Raw genomic sequence first — 26,987 nt, forward strand, 5'->3', positions numbered from 1 at the left:
CCTTGTACTCATTGGCCTCTTCGATTCCCTCGAGTTTCGACGGGAAGAAGTTTATGGAAGAGAGTTTTGTGGCAGTTTTTATCTACCTAGGTAGTGAATTAAATTAAGCATCCAGGTTTACTTTTTCTATATATAGTATACAAAAGGCTTTGTTTGCACACCAATCATCAAGATATAGAATTGATAGCAAATATGAGATGTCAAATAAAGCGTGTATCAAATAGCGAATATGTTTAACGAGGAGACGTGATATGCTCTGCAGATCTCTGTCAGGACTAGACGGAGGGCGAAGCCTGACATATCATACAATTTCAAGCCTTCTTCAATGCAAATCCCACCTTGACTACGCGAGCAATTATCAAGAAAATACCTCCCGTCAGGATGAAGAGTCCTGAAAAGGTCAGCGTACCCCAGAAGATGTCACCCTCAGGCGTTCGTTGGTGATCCAAAATCGCACCCGCCACAGGGCTACCGATCAACAATCCCAGACCCGACGTAAAGAGGGTCATACCAATGTTTGTGCCCAGTTTGGACAGATCGGGACAAAGAAAGGCGACCGTCGCTGGAAGTACGGCCTGAATAGAGCCGCTTGTCAAGCCGACAAGGACCGAAATAGCGATTAGAGCTGACTGAGACCCCACACTGTTCCATGCGAGCATCATGATACCGGTGAGTAGAACGGAGGGGATCATGACCGACAGGTTACCTACCTTGTCGGCGATGATGGACGGCATGACACGGCCAGGGATTGAGCCCGCGTTCATTATGATCAGCATATAAAAAGATAAGTCTGGAGACATGCCGATGTTGAGGCCGTATTGCTCGACGTAGAAGAATGGGATATAGAGACCAACGAAGATGAAGAAGGTGGCAACGAGCCAGAGGACGAAGACCGTATCCCGGAGCGATTCGATGTGGATCAACGGACCTGATTTGCGAGGTGGAAGGCGAGGCTTCATTACTGCGACTGAGACCAGAAGTGTTCCCAACATGATGAAGGCCATGACTCGGACTGCCCAGGGTAGTCCGATTTGGACAATAAGATGCCTTAGTACGATGGGGTAGATGATGCCTCCGACGCTTGAGCCCGTGGCAGCCAGACCTAGCGCAGTGGATCGTCGCGTTGAGAAATATGTACCCACGATTGCAACACTGGGGATGAAGGACATTCCAGCGCCGATGCCGACACATACACCCTGAGCCAGGATAACCTGCCAATACTTCTTGCAAATCGAGGTCACTGTCTGGGGTCAGAATTTGCTCGGTGTTAAATAACAAGACCGCAAAAGCTTACTTATCATGCCAAATACCTGAAGGAAGACACCCAGTGTAATATCCACGTAGAAATACCCAGCATCAAGAGCGCGTCCACACAAAACTCCAATAACCAGCATCAGAAACGCCTGCAGCGATCCAATCCAAGACATCAAAGACTGAGACGAACCCCTCAGCAAGCCTGTACTATATTCAGACTGGAACGTGCCAAAAGCATTCAGGAGACCCCAAGTGTTGAAGTTCAGGAAAAAAGCCCCGAGGACTTGGAGCCATGCTCTGGTGCCTCCGTTGGGTGGTGGAGGGGGTCCGGCGAGCTTTGGTGATTCGACAGCTACTGCTTCCGTCTTGGTATGGCTGTTTACAGTCGTTGCGTCAGACTCGACATCGTTTCCGAGTACGGTAGACGGCTGGGAGGTTGCCATTGATGGGGGTGGTATATGATTAAACTGAGAGTCGGGGTTGAAAGCACCGAAGAGCAGCGTGCACCTGATGAAGACTTTTCAAGAAGATAACCAATTTCAAATACCTGGGAGAAGAAATTGAAAATCACTGACAAATGCTGAGATATATTGCTTGAGTGAGCTTGTAATCTCAACACCAGTCAACACACCGGAACTGACTAAACTGACCAAATGACCCTTATAAACCACAATCTTTCCCCAAAGACAAGCACTAGTTGACCCTCAATTCTCAATCACGAGAATAAATCAACCCAAAATTGATACATCTAGATTCTCTCCAGCCGATTACCCCATCTGGAAATCCACGATCCGGAGTTAAATTACCCAAACGGGAAGCGGGTAGGGCTAATCGGCGACGAAACCCGAAGTCCCTGTTTTATGCCCGGCGGACTTAGATTGTCGCTTTAGGAATACCCCCAATATGTACAGTATATGAACGCCTCTTTGAATTGGAAATAACAAAAACGATACTGAACTCTCCCAGCATTTGGTCTGTGCCCGCTGTTTGGAACTTTGATAACCATTAGATCCGTGTGTTAAGGACTAGTTAGTTACCCAATTACCTTCAAATGCAGTATTACTAGCAATTAGAAAATATGCAATTCGTTTATAAATTAATATTGGGATTAGCAAGAACTAAAACCGCGATAGATTGAGTAACTGCGGCTATATTTATCCTGCTGTTTGCTTCTCTCTACTTGAAATTCGTCTTTTGTTTCATTGATAACCTGGTCAAACAGCTAACCCAAGGCATACAGGACTGTTGTTTGTGGGGAATATGATCTCCCATCAGATGCTCATTGTCTTGGGATTGTGCTTCGCACTTTGGCCGATTCCCTACCTCCTAAAGTATGGTGCTACCACTGATGTCAAGGAATCGAGCTCAATTCGTTTCTTGCTCCATCAATTCCCGCTTCGGACGGTGCTGTTTTGAACTAGTGGTTTGGTGCACCTCAACAATAGCTGTGCTTCTTCAAAGCTCGGTTTTGTGAACCCTGAAGCGCTGCCGGAAACTATAGAGTCGTGTCCGGCGAAGCGAGGACAGAGGATGCTTAAGCACGAACTGCTGGATGAGTAATCTCCCGCTTTGGTAGTGTTGAAATCGAGCTGTTGCCGGAAGGTAGCAGTTGTCATCGAATTCATGATAAAATATATTTCACTTCTCTTGAATAGTGTTGGAAAGTAGCTTCTCAACTCTTCTTCCAGAGCTCATGCAATTGCGCAATTTTATATTCTGTCTCCCACCCAGATTCTGCTCGAATGACGCGCAGTAGTTCGACGATTTTTTGACGGGCTTCCGGTCGATCGTCACACAATCCTACTACATAGAGTGGCTGAACCAAGTGAATCTGAACAGCAGATGCGGTTCTGCCCATTGCAATCCCAGCGATTTCACGAGCACGGATATCGACCTCTTTCGTTATTTCTCTGTACTCAACCAATCTATCGCGGGCTACGCTCTGGCTGTTGTGAGGTCGGTTGAGAAGGAGAATGATGCGCGCAAAGTCATAAAGTGCCACCGTAGCCGCGTGTGTGGCGCAACTAAATACTATTTCCGGAAAAGGGGGAGATGTTGAAGGAGAAGTAGGGGAAACCAAATCATGCGGGTTTTCTAGACGAATATATGGTTCGAATGTATCAGGCAAAGAGTCGTGCCAGTTGCTGACTTCTTGGACCAACTGGTACCATGTCACTGCAAGGCCACTTGACTGAGGTACTGGAATGTTTGATAAGAAGTCTGGGACTGGCGATGACATGGAAGTAGACGACTGTTGAATCTCTTTGAACTCGGCAATAAAGTTCATTAGTTTGAGAACGATAAATGTTATGCCGCGTAAGAAAATATCATCTCGTCGTGGAGAAGACTGTGGCGCGGTTGAAAAGAAATTGCCACCATCATCGATGGCAAGGCCAGCAGCTCGGAAAAGGTCGAAATTATAAGCATCCATACAAGTGCGTCGACGATTGGCATATGATGCAAAACAATCCAAGTATGCAAAATTCCAGAAAGACACCTGGAGTCCATGTGACATGGTGGAACCCTTACTGGGAGATGTAGCCAGTGATAAGATAGATTGCATAAGATGCCTCAATCCGAGAAGTCGTCTAATTACTCGAGTCAGTGGGCCAAACTTGAACTTGTATATTAGACGGGGAAAGCTCACCTTTCCCATTCCGTACCAGGTTTATCAATAATATCAAAACCAGTCAAAATAACCACACCAGGTAGAATGTCATCCATGTAGGAGATGAAATTGGGCGGGAGAATGCCTCGTCTAGTTTCTTCGGATGTGTAATCAATTTTTAGGTCCTGACATAGAATCTGAATTGGTGGAGTCGTAGCATCTAATTGCTGAAAGTCTGCTTGGCCAAAGACTAGTTGTTTTAGATGGAATAGTGCTTGGTAGTAGTAGTTGGTCGCTTTGAAGAGCCAGTCTACTTGGTCTGCATTGGGATATGTTTCTGTTGTTGTTGTGTTCAATGCTGTGTTGGGACCAGGCCTGACACCATTGATTCGTGCAAGATGCTTTGCAGCTATTGCTAATGTGGCATATTGTATGAAGGGAACATGAAGAGATCTCCTGGGAATGGTTAACATGAAGAATTTCTCCGAGTCATGTAAATCAAGCCTACATCAGTTAGCACCATTGCATTGTAGTCTGGTAGAACAAGAACGTACCATGGAGATATGAACTCAACATAGTGTCTCTTGAGAAATGCTATTTCGCGCTCACTATTGATCATTAGTTCTGAATAGAGATCTCCAAATGCATTGACGTTACGCGCATCCGGCATGGTATACGCATAGTTAGAGGTCGTCGTGGAGTTCAAATTTCCCGAGTTTCCGGAACTGTTGTTGAAGAACATTGGAGACTGCAACGAATTGAAAAGTCCAAACGTATTGGTGTAAGCCAAGTTCTCCGGATTTGGGAGATCTGAGAGAGGCTGTTGAGCGTTATCGAGGAAGTTTGCAGGAAGAGCAATGTTTGCATATGGAGCCGTGGTGGCTAGGTTAGGCTCCTCATCAAGAGGCATTCCATTCCCGGATACACCATCAGGCTGCCCTGAACCAGAGGGATTGGTTTGAGCCTCGGTTGTGGAGGATCTAGAGCTTCGGGGTGCTGGGTTTTGACCCGGCGCCTCTCTTATATCTGCTTCTTGCTGAGGTTTGTCAGGCTGGACGTTACGATTTTCTTCTTCAGTACTGGCTCGTGCTGAATGCTGTGATGATGTCTGGCTCCGAGAGTCTTCTCTCTGATATGGAGCATATCTGCGACGCACAGTAGCACCTTGATCAATGAATTTGCGATCTTGAGAATAGCCTGGACATTTCACATTTGCAGCAACGCAACGCTGACAGTCAGGACGACCCTCATCGCACTGAAATGAGCGTTAGTGAGGTCTCGTTAGTATCGACGGAACGCAAAACCAAACCTACCTTGACGTGGCGTTTCTTGCAACGATCGCACGCCTTGTTTGACGGGACTCCAGGCATGAGTCCCGTAAAGTGGAACCGAAGACGGCAATTCACGAAATGATTCTCTGGGAGCCCCAGTCCTTCGCTGAGACGGGGAGAGCAGTTGTAGGTGGATATTCTCAGTCACAGAGACAGAGACTGGGCTCAGTTATTATATATTCTGGATGTAGATAAAGGCTGGAGAGCGAAGTGAATCAAATTGGAGGTGGAGGTGAGGGAAAAGAAAAAGCAATGAAGGTCTCAAAAACGTCAAAGTCCAAAAGAGGCTAGCGTACCATCAGTCATCAAATTGTGGGTCTGCGATATTTCCTCCTCCCGAAAAGTTACGCATCGGGCCTGAGTTGTTTGGATACCACAGCGTGCCACCACTTGAATCAACCATTTTTCTTCTCTTCTTTTTGTTGACTCTCGAGATACCTACCACGCCTCATGTATGGGCACCCCTGAAGTAGAAAGGATCTACATGGTGTTACGTGGATTGTGACTGCGCTGTCTGAGTCAAAGGAGAAAAATCAAGAAATCACATCGATTTCGCCTACTCAGCAGCTGCCCATTTCAAGAGACTGTGGGGTTGACTAAGAAGCGACATAATCAACCAGAACTCTGATCGGAACATACCAATGCCGATGGAATAGAGCTACGATGACTTTCAGAGAAGGTCACTTCTAAATCGCTGGTGATGAACAACATTGAGAGTCACATCTCGACACGCGAAGCTATGTTAAGTGAAGGTACAAAAGATTTCATCGAGAAAGAATGGATTGGTAAGTACTTTGTCTAATAGTAGGCATTTTTATGCCAAATATGTCTCATAGCTAGGTGGTCAACGGATGGCTAATTGAATATTGACATAGGTGCTGGAAGACCACATAATATCATCTGTTCCCAGTGCCTCAAGCCGGGAAATTTAAGCTTGTGCTCGACTTGCTGCCGCTCTTATCACTATGTCTGCCTGGCATCACCGCCATCTGTAGAGGGGGCAGCATCATGGTCATGTCCTTCCTGTCAGGAACGCCAGACGGCTCTGCAATTTGAATATGATCGGCTATCTGATCCCACCAATGTGTCGATGGTAGACAGAAACCGTGACACTTCCGCAGGTGATATTTTCGCAGCCACCTTTTCAGATCCTGCCTACACCATGGCAAAAAGATTCCTTTCCAACCACGGTCTTGCCAACAATAATGCTATCACGGCAGATTTTCTCAACGACTTGCAACAACTGATAGTCAAGTCCGAACTTGCGTCTCACAAAGATACGGAACTGTTGAAGCTACGGCGTGAGAATTCGCGGCTTATGACAGAGATTTCCAGGAACCGAGCTGGGTCTGAGCCTCATCAATCCCATCAGTTCCATCAGTCTCAGCACAGCCCAGTCTACAATTCACAGCAAGGCGCTTCTGCTCCTCCAAGTTATCCTCCAAGTAAGGCTGAGATCTCAAAGTTAGATGTCTCGGACAAGTCTTGGGATCGTATCATAAGCGAGGCTTTCTAGATTGAAGAAAGATTCACGACACTATTCTTGGTCTTCTGATAATCTCATTGTGTATATACATATCAATACATTTTTTACCACTTGGGTACATTTAAGCCGAGGCCCAAGAAAGCCTGATATGATAAGATTGTGGCATCAGAAGATAAGCTACACGCTAACGGTCTGGACAACGTCTAAGTGTGTAACTGCGGAAACTAGATACATTTATATACAAAGATCCTATATATATTATCTATGTCTAGGTTTCTTACATAGTCAGTGGCATGTAGGTAACTTACTAAATCGAAAAGTTCCGGTATCATGCTTTACACAACCGTCCGTCAACCAATTCGGTCCATTGGTCTGAGTTAACCGCAGTGAGAGCATAGAACAGGTTGTCAGGATCGTACTTGGCTTTGATGGATTGCAGCTGTTGATAGTTGACGCCGAAGAATGCTTGTTGGAAGTCAGGTTGACGGAAGTCAGCCTAAGAAGGGAATGTCAACCGTCAGGATATACCAATATCATCAGTTCTAAAACTTTACCTCATTCATATAAGCACCCGAATCAGGCGCCAAAGCCTTCAAGAGCGGGATATATTCGTTAGTCATCTTGAGTTGTTGCGCGACCATATCGGACTTTGGAGCTGTAAAGCTCCATGGTGTAGTGAGGACGGTATCAATCAAAGTGTCTCTCCAGGCAGGCAGAACGGAATTGTAGATATTACTTCCAACAAGAGCTTTGGAAACATTCAAACCAACACCGATAAACTGACCTCCATTTTCATTGATGTAGCGATAGGCAGCAGTCAAGTTATCGTTGTTTGTTTCAACGACGGAGCGTGGGATGAGCCAGCCGCCGTATTGCGCAATTCCAACTTCAATGGCACCCTGCATACCGTTGAACTCGTCTAGGTAGGTGTCGAATTGTTGAGAGTAGGTAGTATATTTGATGCCAAGTTCGGTCAAGGCATCAGTGAAGGGTTTAACAAGCTTGATCAGCTCGGCAAGGGGGATATTAGGTCCGGTGATTGGAGAGATTGCGAAACTTGTGTTGGTGAAATACCAAATACTCATGGCACCAGCATCGACAATGGATGCGAGGTTAGCATGATAGATACCAACAGCCTTGTAGTAAGTGTCCTGGGAGACTCCCTCATTTGTGAATGTCAAGTTGAAACCAGATACTGGTGTCGCCGGGTAAGCCTTAGATGTCATCGACCACACAACACCGTAGGTGCCGCCGCCACCACCGGACAGAGCCCAGTACAAGTCCGAGTTTTGGTCGCGGTTAGCAACACGGAACTCTCCCGTACCGTCAACAACTTCCCACTCCAAGACCTGATCGGCACCCAATCCATACCGGGAGGAGAGAGCGGAATGGCCGCCGCCTTGAGAGTAACCACCAGCAAGACCGACAGTTGGGCATTCTCCACCGACGACCTGAAGGCCGTTGGCGTTTGCTAGCTCATACGCCTCAAAACCTTGAACACCGGCACCAAGTTTAACGGCTTTGCCGTGGTAATAGGCGCTGTTGTAATCGATGACCGCTCGATCTTTCAAGTTATGGGTCCAGATGGCGATGGCACCAGCACCTGTAGACTTCCCGTTGTAGCTGTTGACATGGTTAGTCGTAATCCAACTCACTCGGTGAAAGAATACTCACTCATGACCGGTATTGCGAACCACAATACGGATGTTATTTTGTTTCGCAAAAACAAGGGTCTTCGCAATATGCACTGGCTTCGAGACATTGACCGAGTAGACAACATAGTTTCCGAGGGTACAAGGCTGCGAGACTGGATGGAAAGGATCACAAGTCTCGTTGGTAAACCATGGGGCCATAATTGACGATGAAGATTCATAGCTGCGGGGAGTACCGGATTAAAACGGGCGAGCCGGAAGAGACAACTTTTCGGGGTCAAACTTACTGCTCTTCTGGTAGAAGCCATCCTTCGCGAAGAATATCGCATTCGGTGGCATTGTATGAGGGAGCATGGCAGGGAGCACCCAGGGGCACCGTTGCGATTAAAGTTCCATCCACAGACTGATTGAATTTTGCCCATGCGGTCGCCGACGGCCAGCAGGCATCACCTGGAAAACAACGACATGTAGGCGAAGAGGAAGCCGAAGCCGCAGACTTGCCAGGGACGGCTGACAGCAGAAGCGAACAGATTACTGCAGACCAACGCATCCTGACGATCCGGCACGAATACAATAAAACACCCAGCGAGAGATAGACAAGAGTAGTTGCAGTTGTAGGTTAATTTCTCCCTTCGTGTTTTTTGTTTTCTTTTTGCGGATTGCTACGTTTAGGCCCATCGGATAAATTCATAGCCCAGACTCAATTTAAGTTTCAATGCTAAGAGTTTGTCTGCATAATAAAAGTTAAGTTCCTATTAGATCCCGCAAAGCACTAGTAAGATATATTATTGTACCTCGAGTGCCGTGCCCCTGGGCGGTTGAGTTGTCTGTTTTCCAAGGTTTCCCGGCTGATATTCGGTAAGGAGTACGGAGTCCTAGGGACGTATAAACTTATAAAGTCTCCGTCCGCGCGAGACTCCGTAATCTGTGCAGCGCCACAAATCGGAGTGTCGACATCGAGGTGAATTAGCGACGGGATGGTGGGTGGGAACGTGCGCATACTCCGTCGAACACAAAACACTATTCCTCGTTTTGGGGATGGTTGATGTGTACATAGGAGGAACTGGGGTTTGATCTCCGCGCAATCGAGAAGAATATTGATACTTTTGGCCAGGTCAACCTTGGAATTGAGATTCAGCAGGGATTAAATACCTACGATAAAGACCATCGTGACTACTACGGAGTATTGCATCGAATATTCATTCGATGATCCAAGGGCGCGAAGTTTAAACCGATGAAATTCCCAGATTCTGGACGCGGATAGCCTGTAGCACTTGTGGAGATTCTATATGCACTGGAAGACCAATCGGAGCTGCAGTCTCCATTGATCTGCAAATCAGCGCTGGTGGTCCGCTGGATGGCCTGCCATTTCGGGATAAGATTTGCGCCACGAATGCAGGCCCAGTCCGTATTAATACTGGTCTCAGCCAATGAGAGGCTTCATAATTCATCGTTTTCATTCCTTGGCTTTGATGCGATCAACAGCACTATACACTCTGTGGTACTACTACACTATTTCTTCTCTTGGACATGCTCACCAGAGTCACCACTGCGACGGTAACTACATACTTACGGTACATACTACGAGGAGTACGACGAGTAATGCTACTACGTAGTACACTAAAACGACTCTGTGCAGTCCTGATAGGCTTCAACATGCATCTGAAAAATGCTCTTGTTTCAGATCGACATAAGCTTGATTCCTACATGCTCCGTAGTAGTATATGCCCACGCGAGAAAACTGCACATTACTGGCATCGACTGCCACATGCAGTCATTACTTCTGAATGGCCCCTGACGAGAAACTAGCTCATTCGCGACCCTCAATGGACCCCGCCATCGGTCTTTGCTGGATCGTCCATGGTATCCATGGATGTAGAAGTTCATCCGTCACCAACCTTGGAACCCTGGGAACCAAAAATCCGCACCAATGAGCGGCCCCAAATTCCGCAATAATGGCAAAGTCAATGATGTCGAAACATTTACCTCATCCATTTGACTTTTGCTAAGTAGAGCTCCCGGGGGCTCATGCGTTTTGGCCCGTCCATCGAATCTTCTCAAGCCTCAACTATCACTCTCAACGAACGATAATTAAGTTAACTCGCGTCCGTAGCCTTGCAAAAATTTTTCTTTTTGCCTAGTGGGCGCACGCGGTGGGCTACTGTTAACTCAAAATTCGAGCAGTGACACCACTTCTAAAGTAGGGTTTCAGACCTTTTGCTGTCTTGGGACTGAATATGGAGAAATAGAGAAATCATCCATCCTATAACAAGGGCCGAGTCTCGATATACCCGTTCTGTTTTGAAGGATATATAGTACTGAGATACCCACCACTCCTCATCTCGATGTGTGCTGCGGTATGCTCATTACGCTTGTTGCACTATGGGCTGGGTATATAATCTCGCCACTCCGAACGCGCCAACTAACGCGCCTCAACTGGTTGCAATCCTGTCTATATTTGCGATTGCGGCCTTGTTGGCAGTCTTGCTCAGATTCTACGCACGTTTTTACACCAACAGGAAGCCGTGGATTGATGATTATACCTCACTGGTCAGCACGGTACGTGTTTCGTCCACGTTATCTGGTACAACTATGAGGGGACTAGCACTGACGCAGAACATAGCTCTTGTTGATCGCGTACTGTAGCTTGGCTATAGGTCGTAAGTTACTTCTGTTTGAACGTCTCATGGAACCGATACTGATCATCACGCTCAGAAACACGATGGGGTCTAGGCCTCAGTCCAGCCGACTTTCCACCTGAAGATATTATTCCTTTCGGAAAAGTATATTCCCTATACAACCCCAGCATCTCTTCTTCAGGGCAGTATACGCGAACTGACTCTCACAACAGATCCAATATGCCGGTGGTCCCATCTACACGCTCGCTCTTCTCGGTTTCAAATTAGCCCTATTAACCTCCTACCTCCGTATCGGCGGCTTTGTTCTATTTTACAGAAGGATATTATACGGTCTTATCGTTATTTGTATCTGTAACTCGATCACGTTTACACTTTTAATTTGCTTCACTTGCATTCCGGTGAGCTAGCGGCCGTTGAGGAGATATATTTTGCGCACAAGTCGGCTAACTGATGCGTATAGCCAGCAAAAATCTGGGATTCAAATGTTCCTGGATACTGTGTCAATGCTATTGCGGCTTATTATGGTAGGTATACTTGATGTCCGTTGTTTTGTTTGGCGGTGCTAACCAAATTCGTGTCTGTAGCGATCGCCGGTATGCTGCATTTTCCTTGAACGAACATGATCTACTCTCTTGATCTCAGCACAAGCAGTTCTGACAGTCCTATAGGATCTAGTCTTGGCCTTGATGTACTCATCATTATCCTCCCCATCCCAGTCCTATTGAAATTGAGGTTGAACTACAAGCAAAAGGTAAATTCCATCAATCTTCGTATCTACATACTAGATCCTGACAACCACCTCTTGGGTTAGCTGGTCCTTGTGGGAATGTTTGCCACAGGATTCTTCGTGACCGTCATTCAAATCATCCGAATCTTCACCATCAAAAATCTCCAAGCATATACCGACAGTGCCGCCATTATCATCTGGTCTGCTATTGAAATCAGCCTTGGCGTAAGCTCTCCTCTTGACTCCTGCTGTAATGTCGTCATTAACTATCCCATAGATAATCGTCCCCTGCATCCCAACCTACGCGCCCCTTGTCCGCTCAATGGCCATCGCTTCCGGCATCGGCTCCAGTCCCGAGCCTTCTCGACCATGGCAATCCCATGACACGCCCCAATACAGCAATCCCAGGAGCGGCGGAGGGTCTGGATTAGGAGGGAAAAGAGACAAATTCTCAGCCATCCGTTCTACCGATATGGCATATGACATGCACACATTTGCAACCGTTATAACTAACCATCACGACCATGGTGATAGGTCTTCTGAAGAAGCGATTATTCATAGGGGTGCTACTGATGCGCTATCACATGCCGATGATGATATGAGTAGGGATGATCGGTTTCAGATTCAGGCGACGACAACGGTAAAGGTTGAGAGTCATAGATTAGGTGATGATCGCGACGAGTTTCATCTTTCGCACCGGCTCTGAGGTATGCATCAAGTCTCAAAGTCATTTGGTACGCTCATCGATAGAGTCTAGACTTTCTTTTGCTACCCGATACCCTTGTTCATGTACATATGTTCAAAAATGAATTGATACGTAGTACTAATAGGTTACGATAAATACCTTTAAAGTTTATTTATTCAGTGTACGGCCTTAGATTTGGCATAGCTCTAAGGGTCCATTACATGGTACCAAATCAGTAGACGTACAGGACCTGATTTTCGGACTTATACTTGATGGGCACTTGAGGTCTGGCAAGTTCACGCATGGTATCTAGTTAAGATAAAGTGTTAGTCCCCGAAGACAGTGCATTAATATATTAATCCTCAAATTCCAAGGTTTTTTTTTATCATGATCGAGGTATCGGAGTTGTTGAAGTTGTTCAAATGTTTTTCGGGCCTGACAAACACAGATTAGGGTTAAGGTTATGGCTCCGCCCCATTTGGGTGGGCATCTCCGCGATTCTTAAAGCTTCACTTTTTCAGCCTCTTCAATTCTTTCTCCGATGGTCGAAAGCCTAGATTCGACACGATGATGCAACAAGCATTAACCACACCCCCGAATCCGACGCAAAACATTCAAGCCTCCATAATTCCTGGTCTCGGGAAATTCCAGACCGAAGAAAATGAAGCCGAAAAGCCCCTGTATATACCTGTGTAACCTCGGCTAGCACCGTTATCTGCATATCGTCCAATCGAACACTACTGATGCGCGCGCCGTTGTGGAATGTTTCGCTCGTAGGTACCGAGATGGCTACAATGCGGGGTTCTCCACCTAGGATATAAGCCAGGATGTCGATCAATCCTTGCTTAGAGAAGGGATTGGAATAGATGGCGAAGGGAGGGGGGGATATTCGTCGGAGAATAAATAGCTATCTCCCGCACTGCAACCGCATAGAGAGTCGTGGTTGTGATTGCAATTACGATTTTTCTTTTGCAAGTCGGCATGATGAAGTTCTCGTCGCTGACCCTTGCCGCGATTTTGCAAGGATGCGTAGATGCGCGAATGCTCGGTCGACGGGATTCAAGTGTTGTTAATTCCAAGTTTAACGTCTTGGATTATGTTGATCCATTGATTGGGACGGCAAATGGAGGTTTGTCTAGGTCGAAGACGCGCTCAAAGATAGAAACATTCTAAGATCGACATACAGGCCATGTCTTTGCTGGTGCTTCAATGCCATTTGGTGAGTGTCAAAGTCCGTCATTTGCTTTGATTCCACTGACATTAGACAGGTATGGCAAAGTCAGTTGCGGACTCTTCAGTGGACAATCAGGGCGGTTTCGCGTCAGATAGTCCAAGTATAAGCGGATTCTCGCATATGCATGACTCTGGAACTGGTGGTGTAAGTTCTCAATCACTAAATGAAACCGGATAATAATCAGTAATGCTACGCATAGAGTGCATCATTGGGAAACTTTCCCATCTTCCCCAACCCTGGCTGTCCAAACGACGACCTCAACCAATGTGTTTATCGCTATATAGATCGATCAGTTGGTTTCAGCAATGCGACCTTGATCGCACAAGCTGGCTACTTCAGTATCGACCTCGATAGCGGCATCAAGGGCGAAATTACAGTCACAAACCATACAGTCTTGTATCGATTTACCTTCCCGTCAGGCGTGACTACTGCACCCATGATATTTGCCGATTTGATTGATCTGCCGCAGTCCAGATCGAACGGCACTGCCTCCGTTAATGACATGAGTGGACGTATCACTGGCTCGGGAACGTTCAATCCCAGTTTCGGAATCGGCAGTTATGATCTCCATTTCTGTGCTGATTTCTCCGGGGCGGATATCTTCGACACGGGTGTGTTTGTGAATAATCGTGCCGGCAATGAGCCCAAAACTGTATCTACCATGTACGATGGAGTGAATAATGACGAGTCTTATTCAGCGGGGGCTTTTATTCGTTTCAAAGCCGGAACGACCTCTGTCGTTGCCAGAGTCGGTGTTAGTTTCATTAGCGTTGATCAGGCATGCTCCAATGGAGAGAAGGAGATTCCTGATTTTGATTTTGATGGCACAAAACAGACAGCGCAGGATAGATGGAGGGAGAAATTGAGTGCCATAAGTGTTGATGCTACGGGCGTTTCTACGGAGTTGCAAACTGTTTTCTGGAGTGGTGTGTACAGAGCTTTGCTGAGCCCTCAGGATTATACGGGCGAAAATCCTTTATGGGAGAGCACGGAGCCATACTATGATAGCTATTACTGGTGAGTTTACGATCCTTTACGCACACTGAAACAGAAAACCAACGGATTTAGTATCTGGGACTCCTACCGATCCATCCACCAACTAATCACTCTTATCGATCCCCTCTCACAATCCCGCATGATCCGAAGCCTGATCGACATCTATCGACACGAAGGCTATCTCCCTGATTGCCGCATGTCCCTATGCAAAGGCTTCACGCAAGGTGGTTCAAACGCTGATGTCTTGATAGCTGAAGCATACTTGAAAAATATCACCGACATCGACTGGGCCACGGCTTACAAGGCTGTCATTCAAGACGCTGAAGTCGAGCCGCAAAACTGGGTTATTGAAGGTCGTGGTGGTTTGGCGAGCTGGAAGAACCTTGGTTATATTCCGACCGACGACTTTGATCCATATGGACAGGGACTGCTTACGAGGAGTATCTCGCGGACCGTTGAATACGCATATGACGACTACTGTATTGCGTTACTTGCCAAAGCTCTTAGCAAGTGGGACGATTATCATAAATACATGAAACGCGCCACGAATTGGCGCAATATGTTTGACGCCAATACCGCATCACTCGGATACACTGGCTTTCTGCAAGTCAAGTACTCGAACGGAACATGGGGCTATCAAGATCCACAGTTCTGTAGCCCTCTGATGAACTTTACAAGCTGTTACCTGGATCCTGCCGGCCACGAGACTTACGAAGGTAGCACATGGCTCTACACCTTCTACGTCCCCCAAGACATGGCCTCCCTAATCACCGCGCTGGGCGGACGAGATGCCTTCATCCAACGACTGACCTACTTGCACAATTCGGGGCTTCTGTATGTTGGCGACGAACAAGCCTTTTTGACCGTGCACCAATTCCACTACGGCGGCCGACCTGCGCTATCCACAAAACAGATTCACGCATACATCCCCTCACAATTTAACACCAGTATTAATGGTATCCCCGGAAACGACGACAGCGGCGCAATGGGCTCATTCTCAACCTTGAGTATGATTGGCCTTTGGCCCGTTCATGGGCAGGACGTTTATCTCATCAATCCGCCATTTTTTAAGGAGGTTAATGTTACCCATGGGATTACGGGCAAAGTTGCTACTATACGGAATCTGAATTTTGATCCGAGTTATGCAAATATCTATATCCAGAATGTGATGAGGGATGGGGAGCCGTGGACGAAGAATTGGATTCAGCATGACTTTTTCGAGAAGGGAGGTGTGTTGGAGATTATGACCGGGAGCAGTGAGAGTACATGGGGGACAAAGACGGAGGATTTGCCTCCTAGTATCGCTTCTTATGACTTTTAGTAGTCAATGTCGAGCAGAGTTGTAAGGAAGCCATGTAGTGGTATAGGTAAAGGAAGATTCAATAATAGGCCAATTCATCTCCATTGAATTTCATGTTTCATGTTTCATGTTCATGATTCGTGTGAAATGTGAAATGTGAATATTGAGATAGCTCGATCGGCATACATGACGAGCTCATGTCAATCACATATGCCAATGGAAAGTTTCCTCAACCACTGTAAAGCAATCATAGATGTCCAGAACGGAGATCCCAGGCGATAGGCGCAATAGCCCACAACTCAAAAACCACCCCTTCCAAACGCCACTTTGCCTCCTCCCCACCTGCTTTCTTCTCAGCTGCGTCCTTGAAGATGCGAACCAAATCCTTTTCGATCTCCTCCCAGTTATGATGCTTTGTTTCTGGTTGGATGTAGGCGAGAATCGCGAATCGAGTAACGGTATCAGGCAAGTCGTCTGCTGGTTCTCTAGGTTTATCATCCTTACTAATTCGTGGATATATGACGACATTGAGACCGTGACATTGTCCCTTTAGCTGCTTGAAAAGGTAGGAGTAGGCCTTGTCGACAGCCTTGCTTGTCGCGACTCTGCAAAGGACTGAGGTTGGCAGAGTATCCTGGAAGTTAGGCTGGGATTTCTTCGAGATGTAGTCCTCGATTGTGGTGTCTTCTGGCTTTGTGCGTGTAACAGCGTGATGAGAAAGTTGATTCATGTTCTCAAGGGTGTCTTCAATGTCTGAGAAAGACTGTGACTCTTCACGCTTTCGTGGGCGTGGTTTAACAGATCTCCCACGCTTCTTATGAATCATAATTGGTTGTGGATCGGCCAGCATCGTGTAAAGCGAAACTGAAAAGCAGTCGTGCAGATAAATGAAGGGCTAGAAGATGGTAAGATCTGATCAATAGAGTTAAAAGATGGGAGGAGAAAAATAGCGAAGACTTTGAGAGTAGTAAAATCAACAGATAGGTGGAAAACCCCAACAAAATAGATGTCCAAATTGGTAGGATATGGCCTGACAAAGGAAATTATACATACCTATCAAATGATCAGATGGCAGTCCCTTTGAAATTATGATTGAAGGGTAATAAGTACAAAAGGATGTTAGTAAGCCTAGGATAAAATTGTGATTCTTATATAAAGGCCTGTCAAACAAAATCACAGAGGACACGTGATAATATTTCCTAAATAGGAAAGAGCAGGGTGTAAGAGAAGGCAACAGAGGGAAGGAAGGCATCGCTGGGCGTATTTGAACTTCTTTCTTGGACTCTTAAAGACTCTAAGTGTATACAACATCTTCAATCTATAGACATTGATAACATAACTGACGTGAATTATTACAATATTACGCCTTGAATACTCTCTTTTCTATGAATCACAACTCCCTCTTAATATTGTGAATACGACAACACTACAAAACAGTCCTCAATGTCCCTATCACGACCCCCATTGAAACCAATTCCAGGAAATAATCAAATAGTGGCCAACAAAACAGCCTCTGCAAAGGAGGATGTCCGTCGATTCTTCAAAGAAAGCTACAACGTCGTCATCTCAGATATGCTCTCCGAAATTGAGCACCCCTTCATCATCCCTATCGAGCTCTACCTCTCTGCCCGCGAACCAACAGTCTCACTAAAGGGGCTCGACTTGATGAGTCATGATACATACGACATTAAAACGACATTTTATACGGCAACCTTCCTCGATCCCGTGCGCGCCGAAATCGCGGCATTGATCGAGTGTTTGTTGGGAGATACGACGGTGTTGGATGCGAGCTTTGACTGGGCCTATGTGGGAGGAATCGAGGTCATGCCGACGGTTTTTATTGAAGTGCCCGAGGGAACAGTGACGGATTGGGCTGAGCTCGAGAGTGGGATACGAGGGTTGTTGGCGAGGGGAGCATCGAAGTTGGGCATTGTGGTTGATGTGCAGTTTCGGGTGAAGGGGGATGAGATCCCTCTAGAGATTGGACTGAGTTTGATCTGATCGCGGTACAAATCAGTATGGTAAGTTATGCTTCCATGTAGTATTGTTCTCAGTTGATTGGACCTGACGATGTGCGATTTGATATATTTAAGTCATATGTCAGTTGCCTCAATCCCTGAGTTCGTTAATCAGGTATTGCTTTTTGTCGTTATTACTACAATAGGATGGATATTTGTGAATATTCTTAAACGTTGATTCTTCAGAACTGTTAGGAGTACGTCAAAATCATAAAAATACATAATCGTTTACCAGCATCTAACCCCACGGTCACGATGGTAACTCATAACCTTTTGCTCTAATCACTTTCAGTAGCTCAACTGTCACCCTTTCATGGAATCGATTCTGCCATAAGAGACTCATACAATCACAACGTAGTAGCAGCCTGATCAGTCCAAATGTAGCTTTCTAATTGAAGCGCCACATTAAACTGCTAGGAAAACCTGCTCGTTATCAACCTCATCTCGGTGTATGCAAGACTAGAGATGAATCATAAATCGGACTTCTGCTATGAAAATATTGGAAGAAAGTAGAAAGAACCACTTCAAACAAGAAGATCTTGAGTCGTGAACTCGGCAAAAATCGGAAAGGACCATGTTGACAAAAACGGCAAGTGGGTTAAGTACCTACGGTAAGATAGTCAAGATAAAGAGTTTCCCCCGCCGCCAACGAATAACTTCATTTCTTATTGATTCTCATTACTCGTTCTCCAGCACGTTTTGTCAGAATAGCAACTAGAAAAGTCGTCCTCAAACGAAAACTCGATTAAAAACCTCGATACTCTGTTGATATGCCTGCTAGCGACGGACTCCGTACGTCTTCATATTCTCTCCATCAGTCTTGTTCCCGTTACTGTTTGCTGCTACTGCTGCTAACCCTACTCCAGAGCCCCCGCTTTCCCCCGCCGAGAGAGATGTTGTAAAGAGCTACGGCGGCTGGACCCGATTCTGTGCCAGTTTTGGTCTCAAACCTTGGAACGATGAGGACGCTGAGGAGGCCATGCAAATTCTTCGAAGCTTTACCACACAGGAAGAAAAATGAACGCCACCACAATAACTCCAGATGAAAGGCAAAGGGCAGAGTGAAGAAAGCAAGGAGATATGGCATTCTATTTATTGATTGCATTCACAGCTAGCCCAGTACTACTGAACCATGACCTTACAGCTAGTTTATGAAATACCATGACTATCACACACGCCTTGGCTTTTCAAGAACAACATCAAATTGTATCTTTCATTCTAGTTCCTTGATCGTAGACAAAGAAAAACAATAAGCCTCGGACATTCTTTGTGTAATAGTACCACAATCTAAGTTCAAGGCGGGATTCGGACAGTGTACTACAACACCTCGTGCAGGCCCTACCCCTGTTACCCTCTATCTATCACCCAAACACCTCAATGCGCATAGTAGTATGTCTTGTCCGCCGTCGTACCCCTCATATAAGGAGGTTCCGCCCCTCTCACATAAATATCCTGGAACAAAGTGTTCTGCGTCGGCGGGGGATCGTCCATCTTCAGCGCGACCTCAGCCTCAGCATTAACATGGGCCCTAATCTCCTTTTCCATGGTCTTCAATTCATCTTCCGTGTTGATTTTCAATTCTATCATTCGGTCCTTGAGTACAATCAAGGGATCCTGTTTTCTTGCGTCTTTGAGTTCTTCGCGCGATCGGTACGCGATACCGGGGTCTGACATGCTGTGTCCCGCGAATCTGTAGGTGACGAATTCGTATAAGAGGGGTCCTTCGTGGGACCCTTCTTCACCAGTGATTAGGCGGCGGGCATATTTGACTGCTGACAAGACGGCAAGGACGTCCATGCCGTTGATGCGAATGCCAGGGAAGTAATGGCCGCGTTTGTAGTAGTCTGTCATGGCGGATGATCTTTCGGCGGATGTTCCCATTCCATACTGGTTATCTGTTTTTGTTTAGCATATCTGTTCATTTTCTGAGATCAAAATAGACTTACTCTCACAACCATAAAGTACTGGCAGATTCCACAACTTCGCCATATTAAAAGATTCATGCACCTGCCCCTGATTTGCCGCACCGTCTCCATACATGTCAACCGTCATATTCATTTTCTCAGAATACTGCTGAGCAAGTGAAATACCAGTGCCAACAGGTACATGTGCACCTACAATTCCATTGCCACCATAGAATCCCTTGGCAAACATATGCATTGATCCGCCTTTGCCATACGAGATACCATCTTGTTTACCAAGTAATTCGCCAATTATTGAGCGCAGCCTTCCGCCTCGCATGTATGTGAAGCCATGGCTGCGATATGCTGTTATCAAAGGATCGGACTTGGTGATCGCATGCTCTATGCCAACGGCAACAGCTTCCTGGCCTGTTGAGAGATGACAGAAGCCTCGGATCTTTCGTTCCTTGTAAAGTTGGTCTGATAGCAGCTCCAATCTCCTATAGAACATCGTCAGATTCCACTTGATTGTCCGTAAGAGAGAATGGGGTTATCTTACCGAATGGTAGTCATATCTTTGTATAACTGTCGCAATTCGCTTTTCGATGTCTCCAAGCTGTATGGAGGTGGATCTATGTTGTACGTATCAAAAGAGTCTTTGGGAATCGAGACATTGATAATTCGGTCGTCTCCCTGGAATAGCCAGATATTAGCTCTATTTACAGTCATAGAAGCCAAGTCGAATCTGAATGCACCGAAGACTGAGCGCTCTCTCCCGCCATGAGACTCCGATGCTGTGATGGCAATGTCCATAACGAGCGAGCAGGGAATCTGCCGGCTGTTGAGCGGATGGTGCAAATTGACATTTCGACAGAGGACACTGTTTGGATTTGAATGGCATTGAAGCACAGTAAAATAATTACCGAGACATGAAAATAAAGATGCTGTAATGTTGTTGTCGATGTCTACATTGTGTCATTCTGAGGTTATCAGATACTGCAACGTGATTGGTGGATCTATGAACAGCGCGGACGAACATTGGAACGGAAAACTATTCTTCCGAAGTGTACCTAATCTTATCGTGAATCGCGTTCTTTTCATTGACATTACATGACTCAACAATCAAGGCAATGGCATAGTTCACCTGCAGAACGATTCTTTGTCAGCTTCGAGGGTCAGAAGCTGTTGCCGAAGGTGTTTGTTCATATTCGAGACGAAACACGCATCGATACTGCAAACAGAGATGACTGTTTATGCAGTCTCTGGTATCATTTTCGAAAAATGCTAGGCACATAAATCTCATGGGGTTAGGAATAGCTCCATTTGACGCTACCCACCATGCCGCGAACTCCCTTACCCCGAAGAGGTAGGGTTCGACCTCAGAGTACTCGGAAGAATCGAAGCGACCGCCAGCACGATGAAGAGATTCCGCAAGTCTACCGCGAGCTGTTAGCGGAAGCAGATGCGCGCGCTGCTGACGAATCACGACCGGACAGGCCTATCAAACGTCGAAGGGTAGGGGAAAGGGCACAGGATTCGCATGATGTACAAACAAATATCAAGAATAATGCTTCTTCAGCCTCCAATAATGTTATCGATTTGACACAAACGCAAACTATCTATGATCTTGATGCCGAAGATTCGTCGGAAGATGAATCGGATATGGAGTGGGAGGAGGTTATTGTACAACAATCAGATACAAACATTCAGAATACGGTACACACTGGAGGCGATGAATCTTTGGATATCACATTCGAGGAACCCTCCGTACGAAGAACACTTGTCAGGCGACGTAAACCAGTCACTGGGTCCGAGAAGAATCTTCGACTGGACATCCACAAAGCTCATGTGCTCTGCTTACTGGGCCACGTATATACGCGTAATCTGTGGTGTAACGATGATGAAGTCCAAAAATACCTGAGACAGATGTTACCGAAGCAAACAATATTGTTCTTGAACCCAAGGGAATCTATGCCTCAGTTTCAACGATCCACTACGTTTATTGATGGCTTGAAACAGGCAAGTGAGACTTTTGTACGACGGTTCAAGGTTACCGCACCTGGCCTGAGACGGCCATACTGGGCGGAGAATGCACAGAAGTGCCGGGATCGAGCAGCTTCGATTATGCGCGATGGAGAGATTATTTCGACCAGGGAAGAGTTTCGACAACAAGCAAAAAGACTTGAAGGTTCTCGCGATTTCGGTGCCCAGTTGTTCTGTGCGCTGTTGCGGTCAGCTGCAGTCGAGGCAAGACTCGTATGCTCTCTACAGGTACTGCCATTCTCCGGAGTCGCAAATGGCACCAGTCCGGAAAAACCGAAACGAGAGTACATAGTGATATCATCCGATGATAATCTGAGTTCTAGCGATGACCAAACTGTTGCCCAAAGTAGTAGTTTACCTGCCAAGGGACGTAGACTTGGGCAGCCATCCTTCAAGACACCCGCTCGACCGTCTTCTTCGAAAAATCTACGTATGTTTACACTGAGGTGACAAGAAGACAGTAAACTAACTCTTCACAGAGCGCCCACGCAGCTTCGCCCAATCTCCGTATCCCGTCTTCTGGGTCGAAGTCTTCAACAAGGCTGTTCAAAAATGGATCCCCGTCGATCCCCTCGTCACAAAATCTGTGGCGAAGCCATCCAAATTTGAGCCTCCTGCTAGCGACAGATATAACAGCATGTCCTATGTAGTAGCATTCGAAGATGCTTCTGCACGAGATGTCACAAAACGTTACGCCAAAGCGTATAATGCAAAAATGCGGAAGACGCGTGTAGAAAGCACCAAGGATGGTGAAACATGGTGGACAACTGTCATGAACTTCTTGGAGAAGCCTTTCTTAGAAGATCGAGATCAGCTTGAATTCAGTGAGTTCACGGCCAAATCAGCGGCTGAGCCGATGCCTCGGAATATCCAAGACTTCAAAGATCATCCTGTTTATGCATTGGAAAGACATCTTCGACGAAATGAAGTGATTCATCCAAAGAGGAAGATTGGGCAGGTCCAAGCTGGTAAACCAGGATCCAAGAAGAGTTCCGTGGTAGAGCCCGTTTATCGTCGGGCAGACGTACACTTGGTAAGAAGCGCTGACGGCTGGTATCGACTTGGACGAGATATCAAGATTGGTGAACAACCCCTCAAACGCGTGGCAGCGTCGCAAAAAAGGGATGAGAGTGATGACGACCCCGATGGTGTTTCTGGTACAGAGAGAACACTGTACGCCCTACATCAAACCGAGTTGTATAAACCACCACCAGTTGTGAAGGGAAAAATTCCCAAGAACGCATATGGCAACTTGGATGTTTACGTCCCAACCATGATTCCTCCAGGAGGTTTCCATCTCAGACATCCCGAGGCAGCACGAGCGGCGCGAATACTTGGCGTTGACTACGCTGCTGCGGTGACGGGATTCGAATTCAAAGGTCGCCATGGAACTGCCGTGGTCAATGGTGTGGTTGCGGCAGCAGAGTACCGTGAAGCTTTGGAAGAGGTTATCAAGTGCATTGAAGATGAAAGGATCCAGGAGGAACTTGACCGAGGAACAGAAGAAGCACTACGTTTATGGAAGCATTTCCTGTTGAAACTACGTATTGCAGAAAGGGTGAATAGTTATGCGATTGAAGGAGAAGCTTCTGAAGAAGAAGCGGAATCCCTAGATAAGGAAGCGCCTACCAGTGATGCTGAATTGGATGACCCAGACTTTGAGGAAGGAGGTGGGTTTATCCCGGAGGATGATGAAAACGATTTTGCGGACGGGGGCGGGTTCATTACTGAGGGTGAGGAGGAGGACGTCTATATGGGGAGTAACGACTTTGGCAACGATATTGATTCCGAAGCTCATAATGCCGACGGTTGCATTGTGGATGAAGATATGGCGGTTGGAGGGCCTTCTGGACACAAGCCTGTTGAGGCAGCTCATAATTTCCAGCAAACAGCAGAGCGCAACGTGGAGAGATCGAAGAAGAATGTGCCACGCTACAAACTAATTGTGATACCCAATACAACAGCTATCGAAAGTTTAGCAGGCTCGTCAGTTCGCTCAGCTGGGAAAGTAACAGAAGAAAAGAATGTTGCACAAGCTAATGTGAACATGTCTGATGGTGGGGTTCTAGGTGACGGATCATCTGAAGCCGCAGCCATTCAAGTTGATTTGTCCAGTAGCCATGCGTCAGCATCTGTGAGTGTGGACCTCAATTCGCAAGGACCAGAGGATCATGATTCACTGGAAGAGCATTCACGGCCGGAAGAAACTGAGTCTGATTCAGACTTGGAGAAAGAATCACTGTTATCTCATGATCCTGAAGATGAAGATGCCGAACCTGACTGGCTGATGTCTGATTGATTTGGTATATATGACTATAAATTTAGATATTACGAGTGAATTGCAATTTCGTATAGTTAGATGATATTTCCACGTTATCTAGTGGATATTCGCAAAATCAATAGAAGCAATATAGCCTAAAACGGAAAGGTGCACCGTTTAGAATTTAAAACGGTTAGCGTGGTACGACGCGTCTTGACGCGTCTCCTCGGACCGACATCGACAACCTAGACCTTCATCAAACGACTATACGCTGCTAGTTATGCACAATATCTCGATGTATCCATTCAACACTTGTGGAAATGAGTTCGCGAAAAACTAATCACCGTCAACCTCGAGAAAATGAACTTCCGACCACGCCTGTTGAAAGCACAGTCAGACATGTCACAAACACAGGACGCGCAGCGACCACCACCAAACCCAGTCGAAATGATAGACAACCCTCATCATTCCTGACAAACCCGAAAAGACGCAAATATCCCAGTTCTCTTGACTGGGATAGTCAAATCACCTTGACGCAGTTGGTACCAAAGGCAGAGGCAGAGGCATCCGATCCCGCATCTGGGCTGGTCGAATACGAGCACCATGGGACAGAAGGGAGATCAGCGGAAGTGATAGATCTGGTCGATGATACTGAAAAATACGATGAATCGTGGACACCTTCAACGAGCCGGCGGCCGGCGGCCAAAAGACAATCTACTGGCGGCTCTCGTTCTCCCAACAGTATTCCGACTACGACATTCAAGAGGCGAAAGTCGAGTGTGTTGATTAGTGGAGGGCCAAAGGCTAGCAAATTGACTAGAGGCAAGAATAATAAAGGTTCTGGGCGAAACGGCACGGATAGGAATAAGACGCTTACGCAGATGGATTTTGTGCGGCGGTTTATACCACTCCCCGATTCGGATGACGAGGATTTGAGTTTGTATGAGGATAAAGAACCTGCGACCAAGGAGAAAATTGCTGAGAGTAAGGAGGAGACCTTGAAAGATGAACTCGTGGACTTGACACCGAGGAAAAGAAGGAAACTGAACGATCAGGATGTGGCTCCGTCACCCACGATCAAAAGCAAAGTATCTCCGGACGAGAAAAAACCCCCGATACTGAGTATCCCTAGCGCTCAGCCAAAGACACCACAGAAAGAGCGACGGTTTGAGATACCCTCGTCACAAACTCCCGAAACTCCTCAACAGGCCTTTGCTCCTTCGCCGAGCATTCGTCGAGTATCTCGCTTTTCGCTAGAAGGACCGTTGTCAAACACAACCCAAGGCGATAGGCCCAAGAGTCCCCTTCAGGGTGCATCTGAAGAAGTGCGGGATCAACACATGCGAACGGATGAGCCAAAGCCACAAGATTTCGATTTTGCCGATGATGATATAGTGGCCTCCACCATAATCCCATGTTCGCAATTACTGCAAAGAAGCACCGAGAACGAAACCACAATTTCCGAATCCGACCCCGTACAACCTACTTTACAGCCACCAGAGCCGCCGCCGCTGTCATCAGCACCAAAGAGGACTATTGTTTACGACACTGATGAGGAGACAGACTACGGCGATCTAGAAGATGATAACCTACCAGAAATTTCTATCGGAGCAAAAGCCTTGGAGGAATGGGCAGAACCGATCGACGGTTCCCTGAGAGATCCTACTACCAAAAATTGCGATTATTCAGATGATCTTCCTCCCATACCTAATTCTGGAACCGACCTGGAAATCACTGGCAATATATTATCCGACACCATGTTGCCTTCAGAGTCATCGGTATATTATCGCCGACCTGCTCAGTACACCCAGTATCCAAATGAACCTGTGCCGATGATGAATACACAGAAGATAGCGGAACTATTTCCTGTGATCGAAGAAAATGATTATCCCGCCTCTACAATGCAGCCATCGATTCCATCTACGAGAGAACCCGCGGCTTCTGTGCCTCACGGTCACTCCGATGCCTTGGGCTCCGAAATGGAAACCCCGACACAAGACGACTCTGTCAACCGATCGATTCAAGTAGTGCCAGAATCCTCACCAATAACACGAAGTTACGACACGGCCAGATTGACACCAAACACAATGGCACCACCAACACGCGAGTCGATAGTACTCGTAGAATCGTCACAGTTGGTGGACAGACTTAACCGTCAAAACGAGAGCATGGACACCGGTAAATCCTTGAGAAGACTATTTTCTACGAGAGACTTTCTTACGGATAGTGTGATGGAGAGCATTCCGGCTCCTCCGTGGATGGCGAGTCAGGATAGTATTGGGGAGCCGTATCCGGAGAATGAGGACCATGGACGTAGTGGATAGTTTGATATAACGTATTAGTAGATATATATAGATTTTATACACAAGTCATATACCCCGAATTAGCTTAGCAGACAATTGTCAATTCCAATGACTGTTCAAAATGTATACAGTGCTCCAGCCAGCGCTAACCTTAGTTCAAACCATCTCGGTTGGTTGACTTCTGAATTCGAATTATCCTTCTCAGTGGACAAGCTGCAACGAGATAATTCGAGATCGTTGTCATGCCGATAAAAATGTTGAAACAACTCCTCATTGGACAACATCGCCGATACTGAAGATAGCGCAAGCGTGAAGATTAGGGCTAATGTCCCGAAATGGAAGGTAAAAGGAGACGGAGCAATCGTGGCACTTCTGACTAGTGACAACAACTGGGCTTTGATAACAAATGTATTTAAGCTCCAATCAAATAGTTCTGATTGTACTCCATACTGATTTGGAATGAGGGTGGCCTTATCTTGTTCGCCAGCCTTCTATAGATTTGAGCCCTCCGAAAACATCATGCTGGTTAACACACCAAAGTGAATATCAA

At 46.5% G+C, this 26,987-nt stretch overlaps 11 protein-coding genes across 11 annotated transcripts; 6 read left to right on the plus strand and 5 right to left on the minus strand.

The window, feature by feature from the left end:
• Positions 1 to 311: 311 nt before the first annotated feature.
• On the minus strand, positions 312 to 1,697 carry EYB26_002592 (uncharacterized protein; the record flags this gene model as incomplete). The annotated part of the gene is made up of 2 exons (XM_054261897.1): positions 312 to 1,240; positions 1,295 to 1,697. The coding sequence occupies 2 exons, from the start codon at positions 1,695 to 1,697 to the stop codon at positions 312 to 314; spliced, it is 1,332 nt and encodes a 443-aa protein (XP_054117872.1).
• A 1,229-nt stretch (positions 1,698 to 2,926) lies between these two features.
• EYB26_002593 (uncharacterized protein) lies at positions 2,927 to 5,232 on the minus strand (the record flags this gene model as incomplete). The annotated part of the gene is made up of 4 exons (XM_054261898.1): positions 2,927 to 3,842; positions 3,902 to 4,366; positions 4,417 to 5,117; positions 5,176 to 5,232. 4 exons carry the CDS (start codon positions 5,230 to 5,232, stop codon positions 2,927 to 2,929), a joined length of 2,139 nt encoding a protein of 712 aa, XP_054117873.1.
• A 700-nt stretch (positions 5,233 to 5,932) lies between these two features.
• On the plus strand, positions 5,933 to 6,709 carry EYB26_002594 (uncharacterized protein; the record flags this gene model as incomplete). The annotated part of the gene is made up of 2 exons (XM_054261899.1): positions 5,933 to 5,978; positions 6,069 to 6,709. The coding sequence occupies 2 exons, from the start codon at positions 5,933 to 5,935 to the stop codon at positions 6,707 to 6,709; spliced, it is 687 nt and encodes a 228-aa protein (XP_054117874.1).
• Positions 6,710 to 7,007: 298 nt separating this feature from the next.
• On the minus strand, positions 7,008 to 8,881 carry EYB26_002595 (uncharacterized protein; the record flags this gene model as incomplete). Its single annotated transcript, XM_054261900.1, has 4 exons — positions 7,008 to 7,175; positions 7,234 to 8,302; positions 8,354 to 8,554; positions 8,619 to 8,881. The coding sequence occupies 4 exons, from the start codon at positions 8,879 to 8,881 to the stop codon at positions 7,008 to 7,010; spliced, it is 1,701 nt and encodes a 566-aa protein (XP_054117875.1).
• A 1,832-nt stretch (positions 8,882 to 10,713) lies between these two features.
• Positions 10,714 to 12,403, plus strand: EYB26_002596 (uncharacterized protein; the record flags this gene model as incomplete). Its single annotated transcript, XM_054261901.1, has 9 exons — positions 10,714 to 10,890; positions 10,955 to 10,991; positions 11,047 to 11,114; positions 11,183 to 11,368; positions 11,431 to 11,494; positions 11,555 to 11,563; positions 11,639 to 11,721; positions 11,782 to 11,922; positions 11,975 to 12,403. 9 exons carry the CDS (start codon positions 10,714 to 10,716, stop codon positions 12,401 to 12,403), a joined length of 1,194 nt encoding a protein of 397 aa, XP_054117876.1.
• Positions 12,404 to 13,363: 960 nt separating this feature from the next.
• EYB26_002597 (uncharacterized protein) lies at positions 13,364 to 15,933 on the plus strand (the record flags this gene model as incomplete). Its single annotated transcript, XM_054261902.1, has 5 exons — positions 13,364 to 13,511; positions 13,569 to 13,601; positions 13,651 to 13,760; positions 13,816 to 14,633; positions 14,685 to 15,933. 5 exons carry the CDS (start codon positions 13,364 to 13,366, stop codon positions 15,931 to 15,933), a joined length of 2,358 nt encoding a protein of 785 aa, XP_054117877.1.
• A 226-nt stretch (positions 15,934 to 16,159) lies between these two features.
• Positions 16,160 to 16,762, minus strand: EYB26_002598 (uncharacterized protein; the record flags this gene model as incomplete). The annotated part of the gene is made up of 1 exon (XM_054261903.1): positions 16,160 to 16,762. One exon carries the CDS (start codon positions 16,760 to 16,762, stop codon positions 16,160 to 16,162), a length of 603 nt encoding a protein of 200 aa, XP_054117878.1.
• A 593-nt stretch (positions 16,763 to 17,355) lies between these two features.
• On the plus strand, positions 17,356 to 17,913 carry EYB26_002599 (uncharacterized protein; the record flags this gene model as incomplete). Its single annotated transcript, XM_054261904.1, has 1 exon — positions 17,356 to 17,913. The coding sequence occupies one exon, from the start codon at positions 17,356 to 17,358 to the stop codon at positions 17,911 to 17,913; it is 558 nt and encodes a 185-aa protein (XP_054117879.1).
• A 1,391-nt stretch (positions 17,914 to 19,304) lies between these two features.
• On the minus strand, positions 19,305 to 20,697 carry EYB26_002600 (uncharacterized protein; the record flags this gene model as incomplete). The annotated part of the gene is made up of 4 exons (XM_054261905.1): positions 19,305 to 19,825; positions 19,877 to 20,331; positions 20,391 to 20,524; positions 20,587 to 20,697. The coding sequence occupies 4 exons, from the start codon at positions 20,695 to 20,697 to the stop codon at positions 19,305 to 19,307; spliced, it is 1,221 nt and encodes a 406-aa protein (XP_054117880.1).
• Positions 20,698 to 21,169: 472 nt separating this feature from the next.
• Positions 21,170 to 24,173, plus strand: EYB26_002601 (uncharacterized protein; the record flags this gene model as incomplete). The annotated part of the gene is made up of 2 exons (XM_054261906.1): positions 21,170 to 22,304; positions 22,354 to 24,173. 2 exons carry the CDS (start codon positions 21,170 to 21,172, stop codon positions 24,171 to 24,173), a joined length of 2,955 nt encoding a protein of 984 aa, XP_054117881.1.
• Positions 24,174 to 24,454: 281 nt separating this feature from the next.
• EYB26_002602 (uncharacterized protein) lies at positions 24,455 to 26,458 on the plus strand (the record flags this gene model as incomplete). Its single annotated transcript, XM_054261907.1, has 1 exon — positions 24,455 to 26,458. One exon carries the CDS (start codon positions 24,455 to 24,457, stop codon positions 26,456 to 26,458), a length of 2,004 nt encoding a protein of 667 aa, XP_054117882.1.
• Positions 26,459 to 26,987: the final 529 nt, after the last annotated feature.

The sequence above is a fragment of the Talaromyces marneffei genome, chromosome 2 (assembly GCF_009556855.1).
Source record: "Talaromyces marneffei chromosome 2, complete sequence".
In the NCBI taxonomy this organism is placed as follows: Eukaryota; Fungi; Ascomycota; class Eurotiomycetes; order Eurotiales; family Trichocomaceae; genus Talaromyces; species Talaromyces marneffei.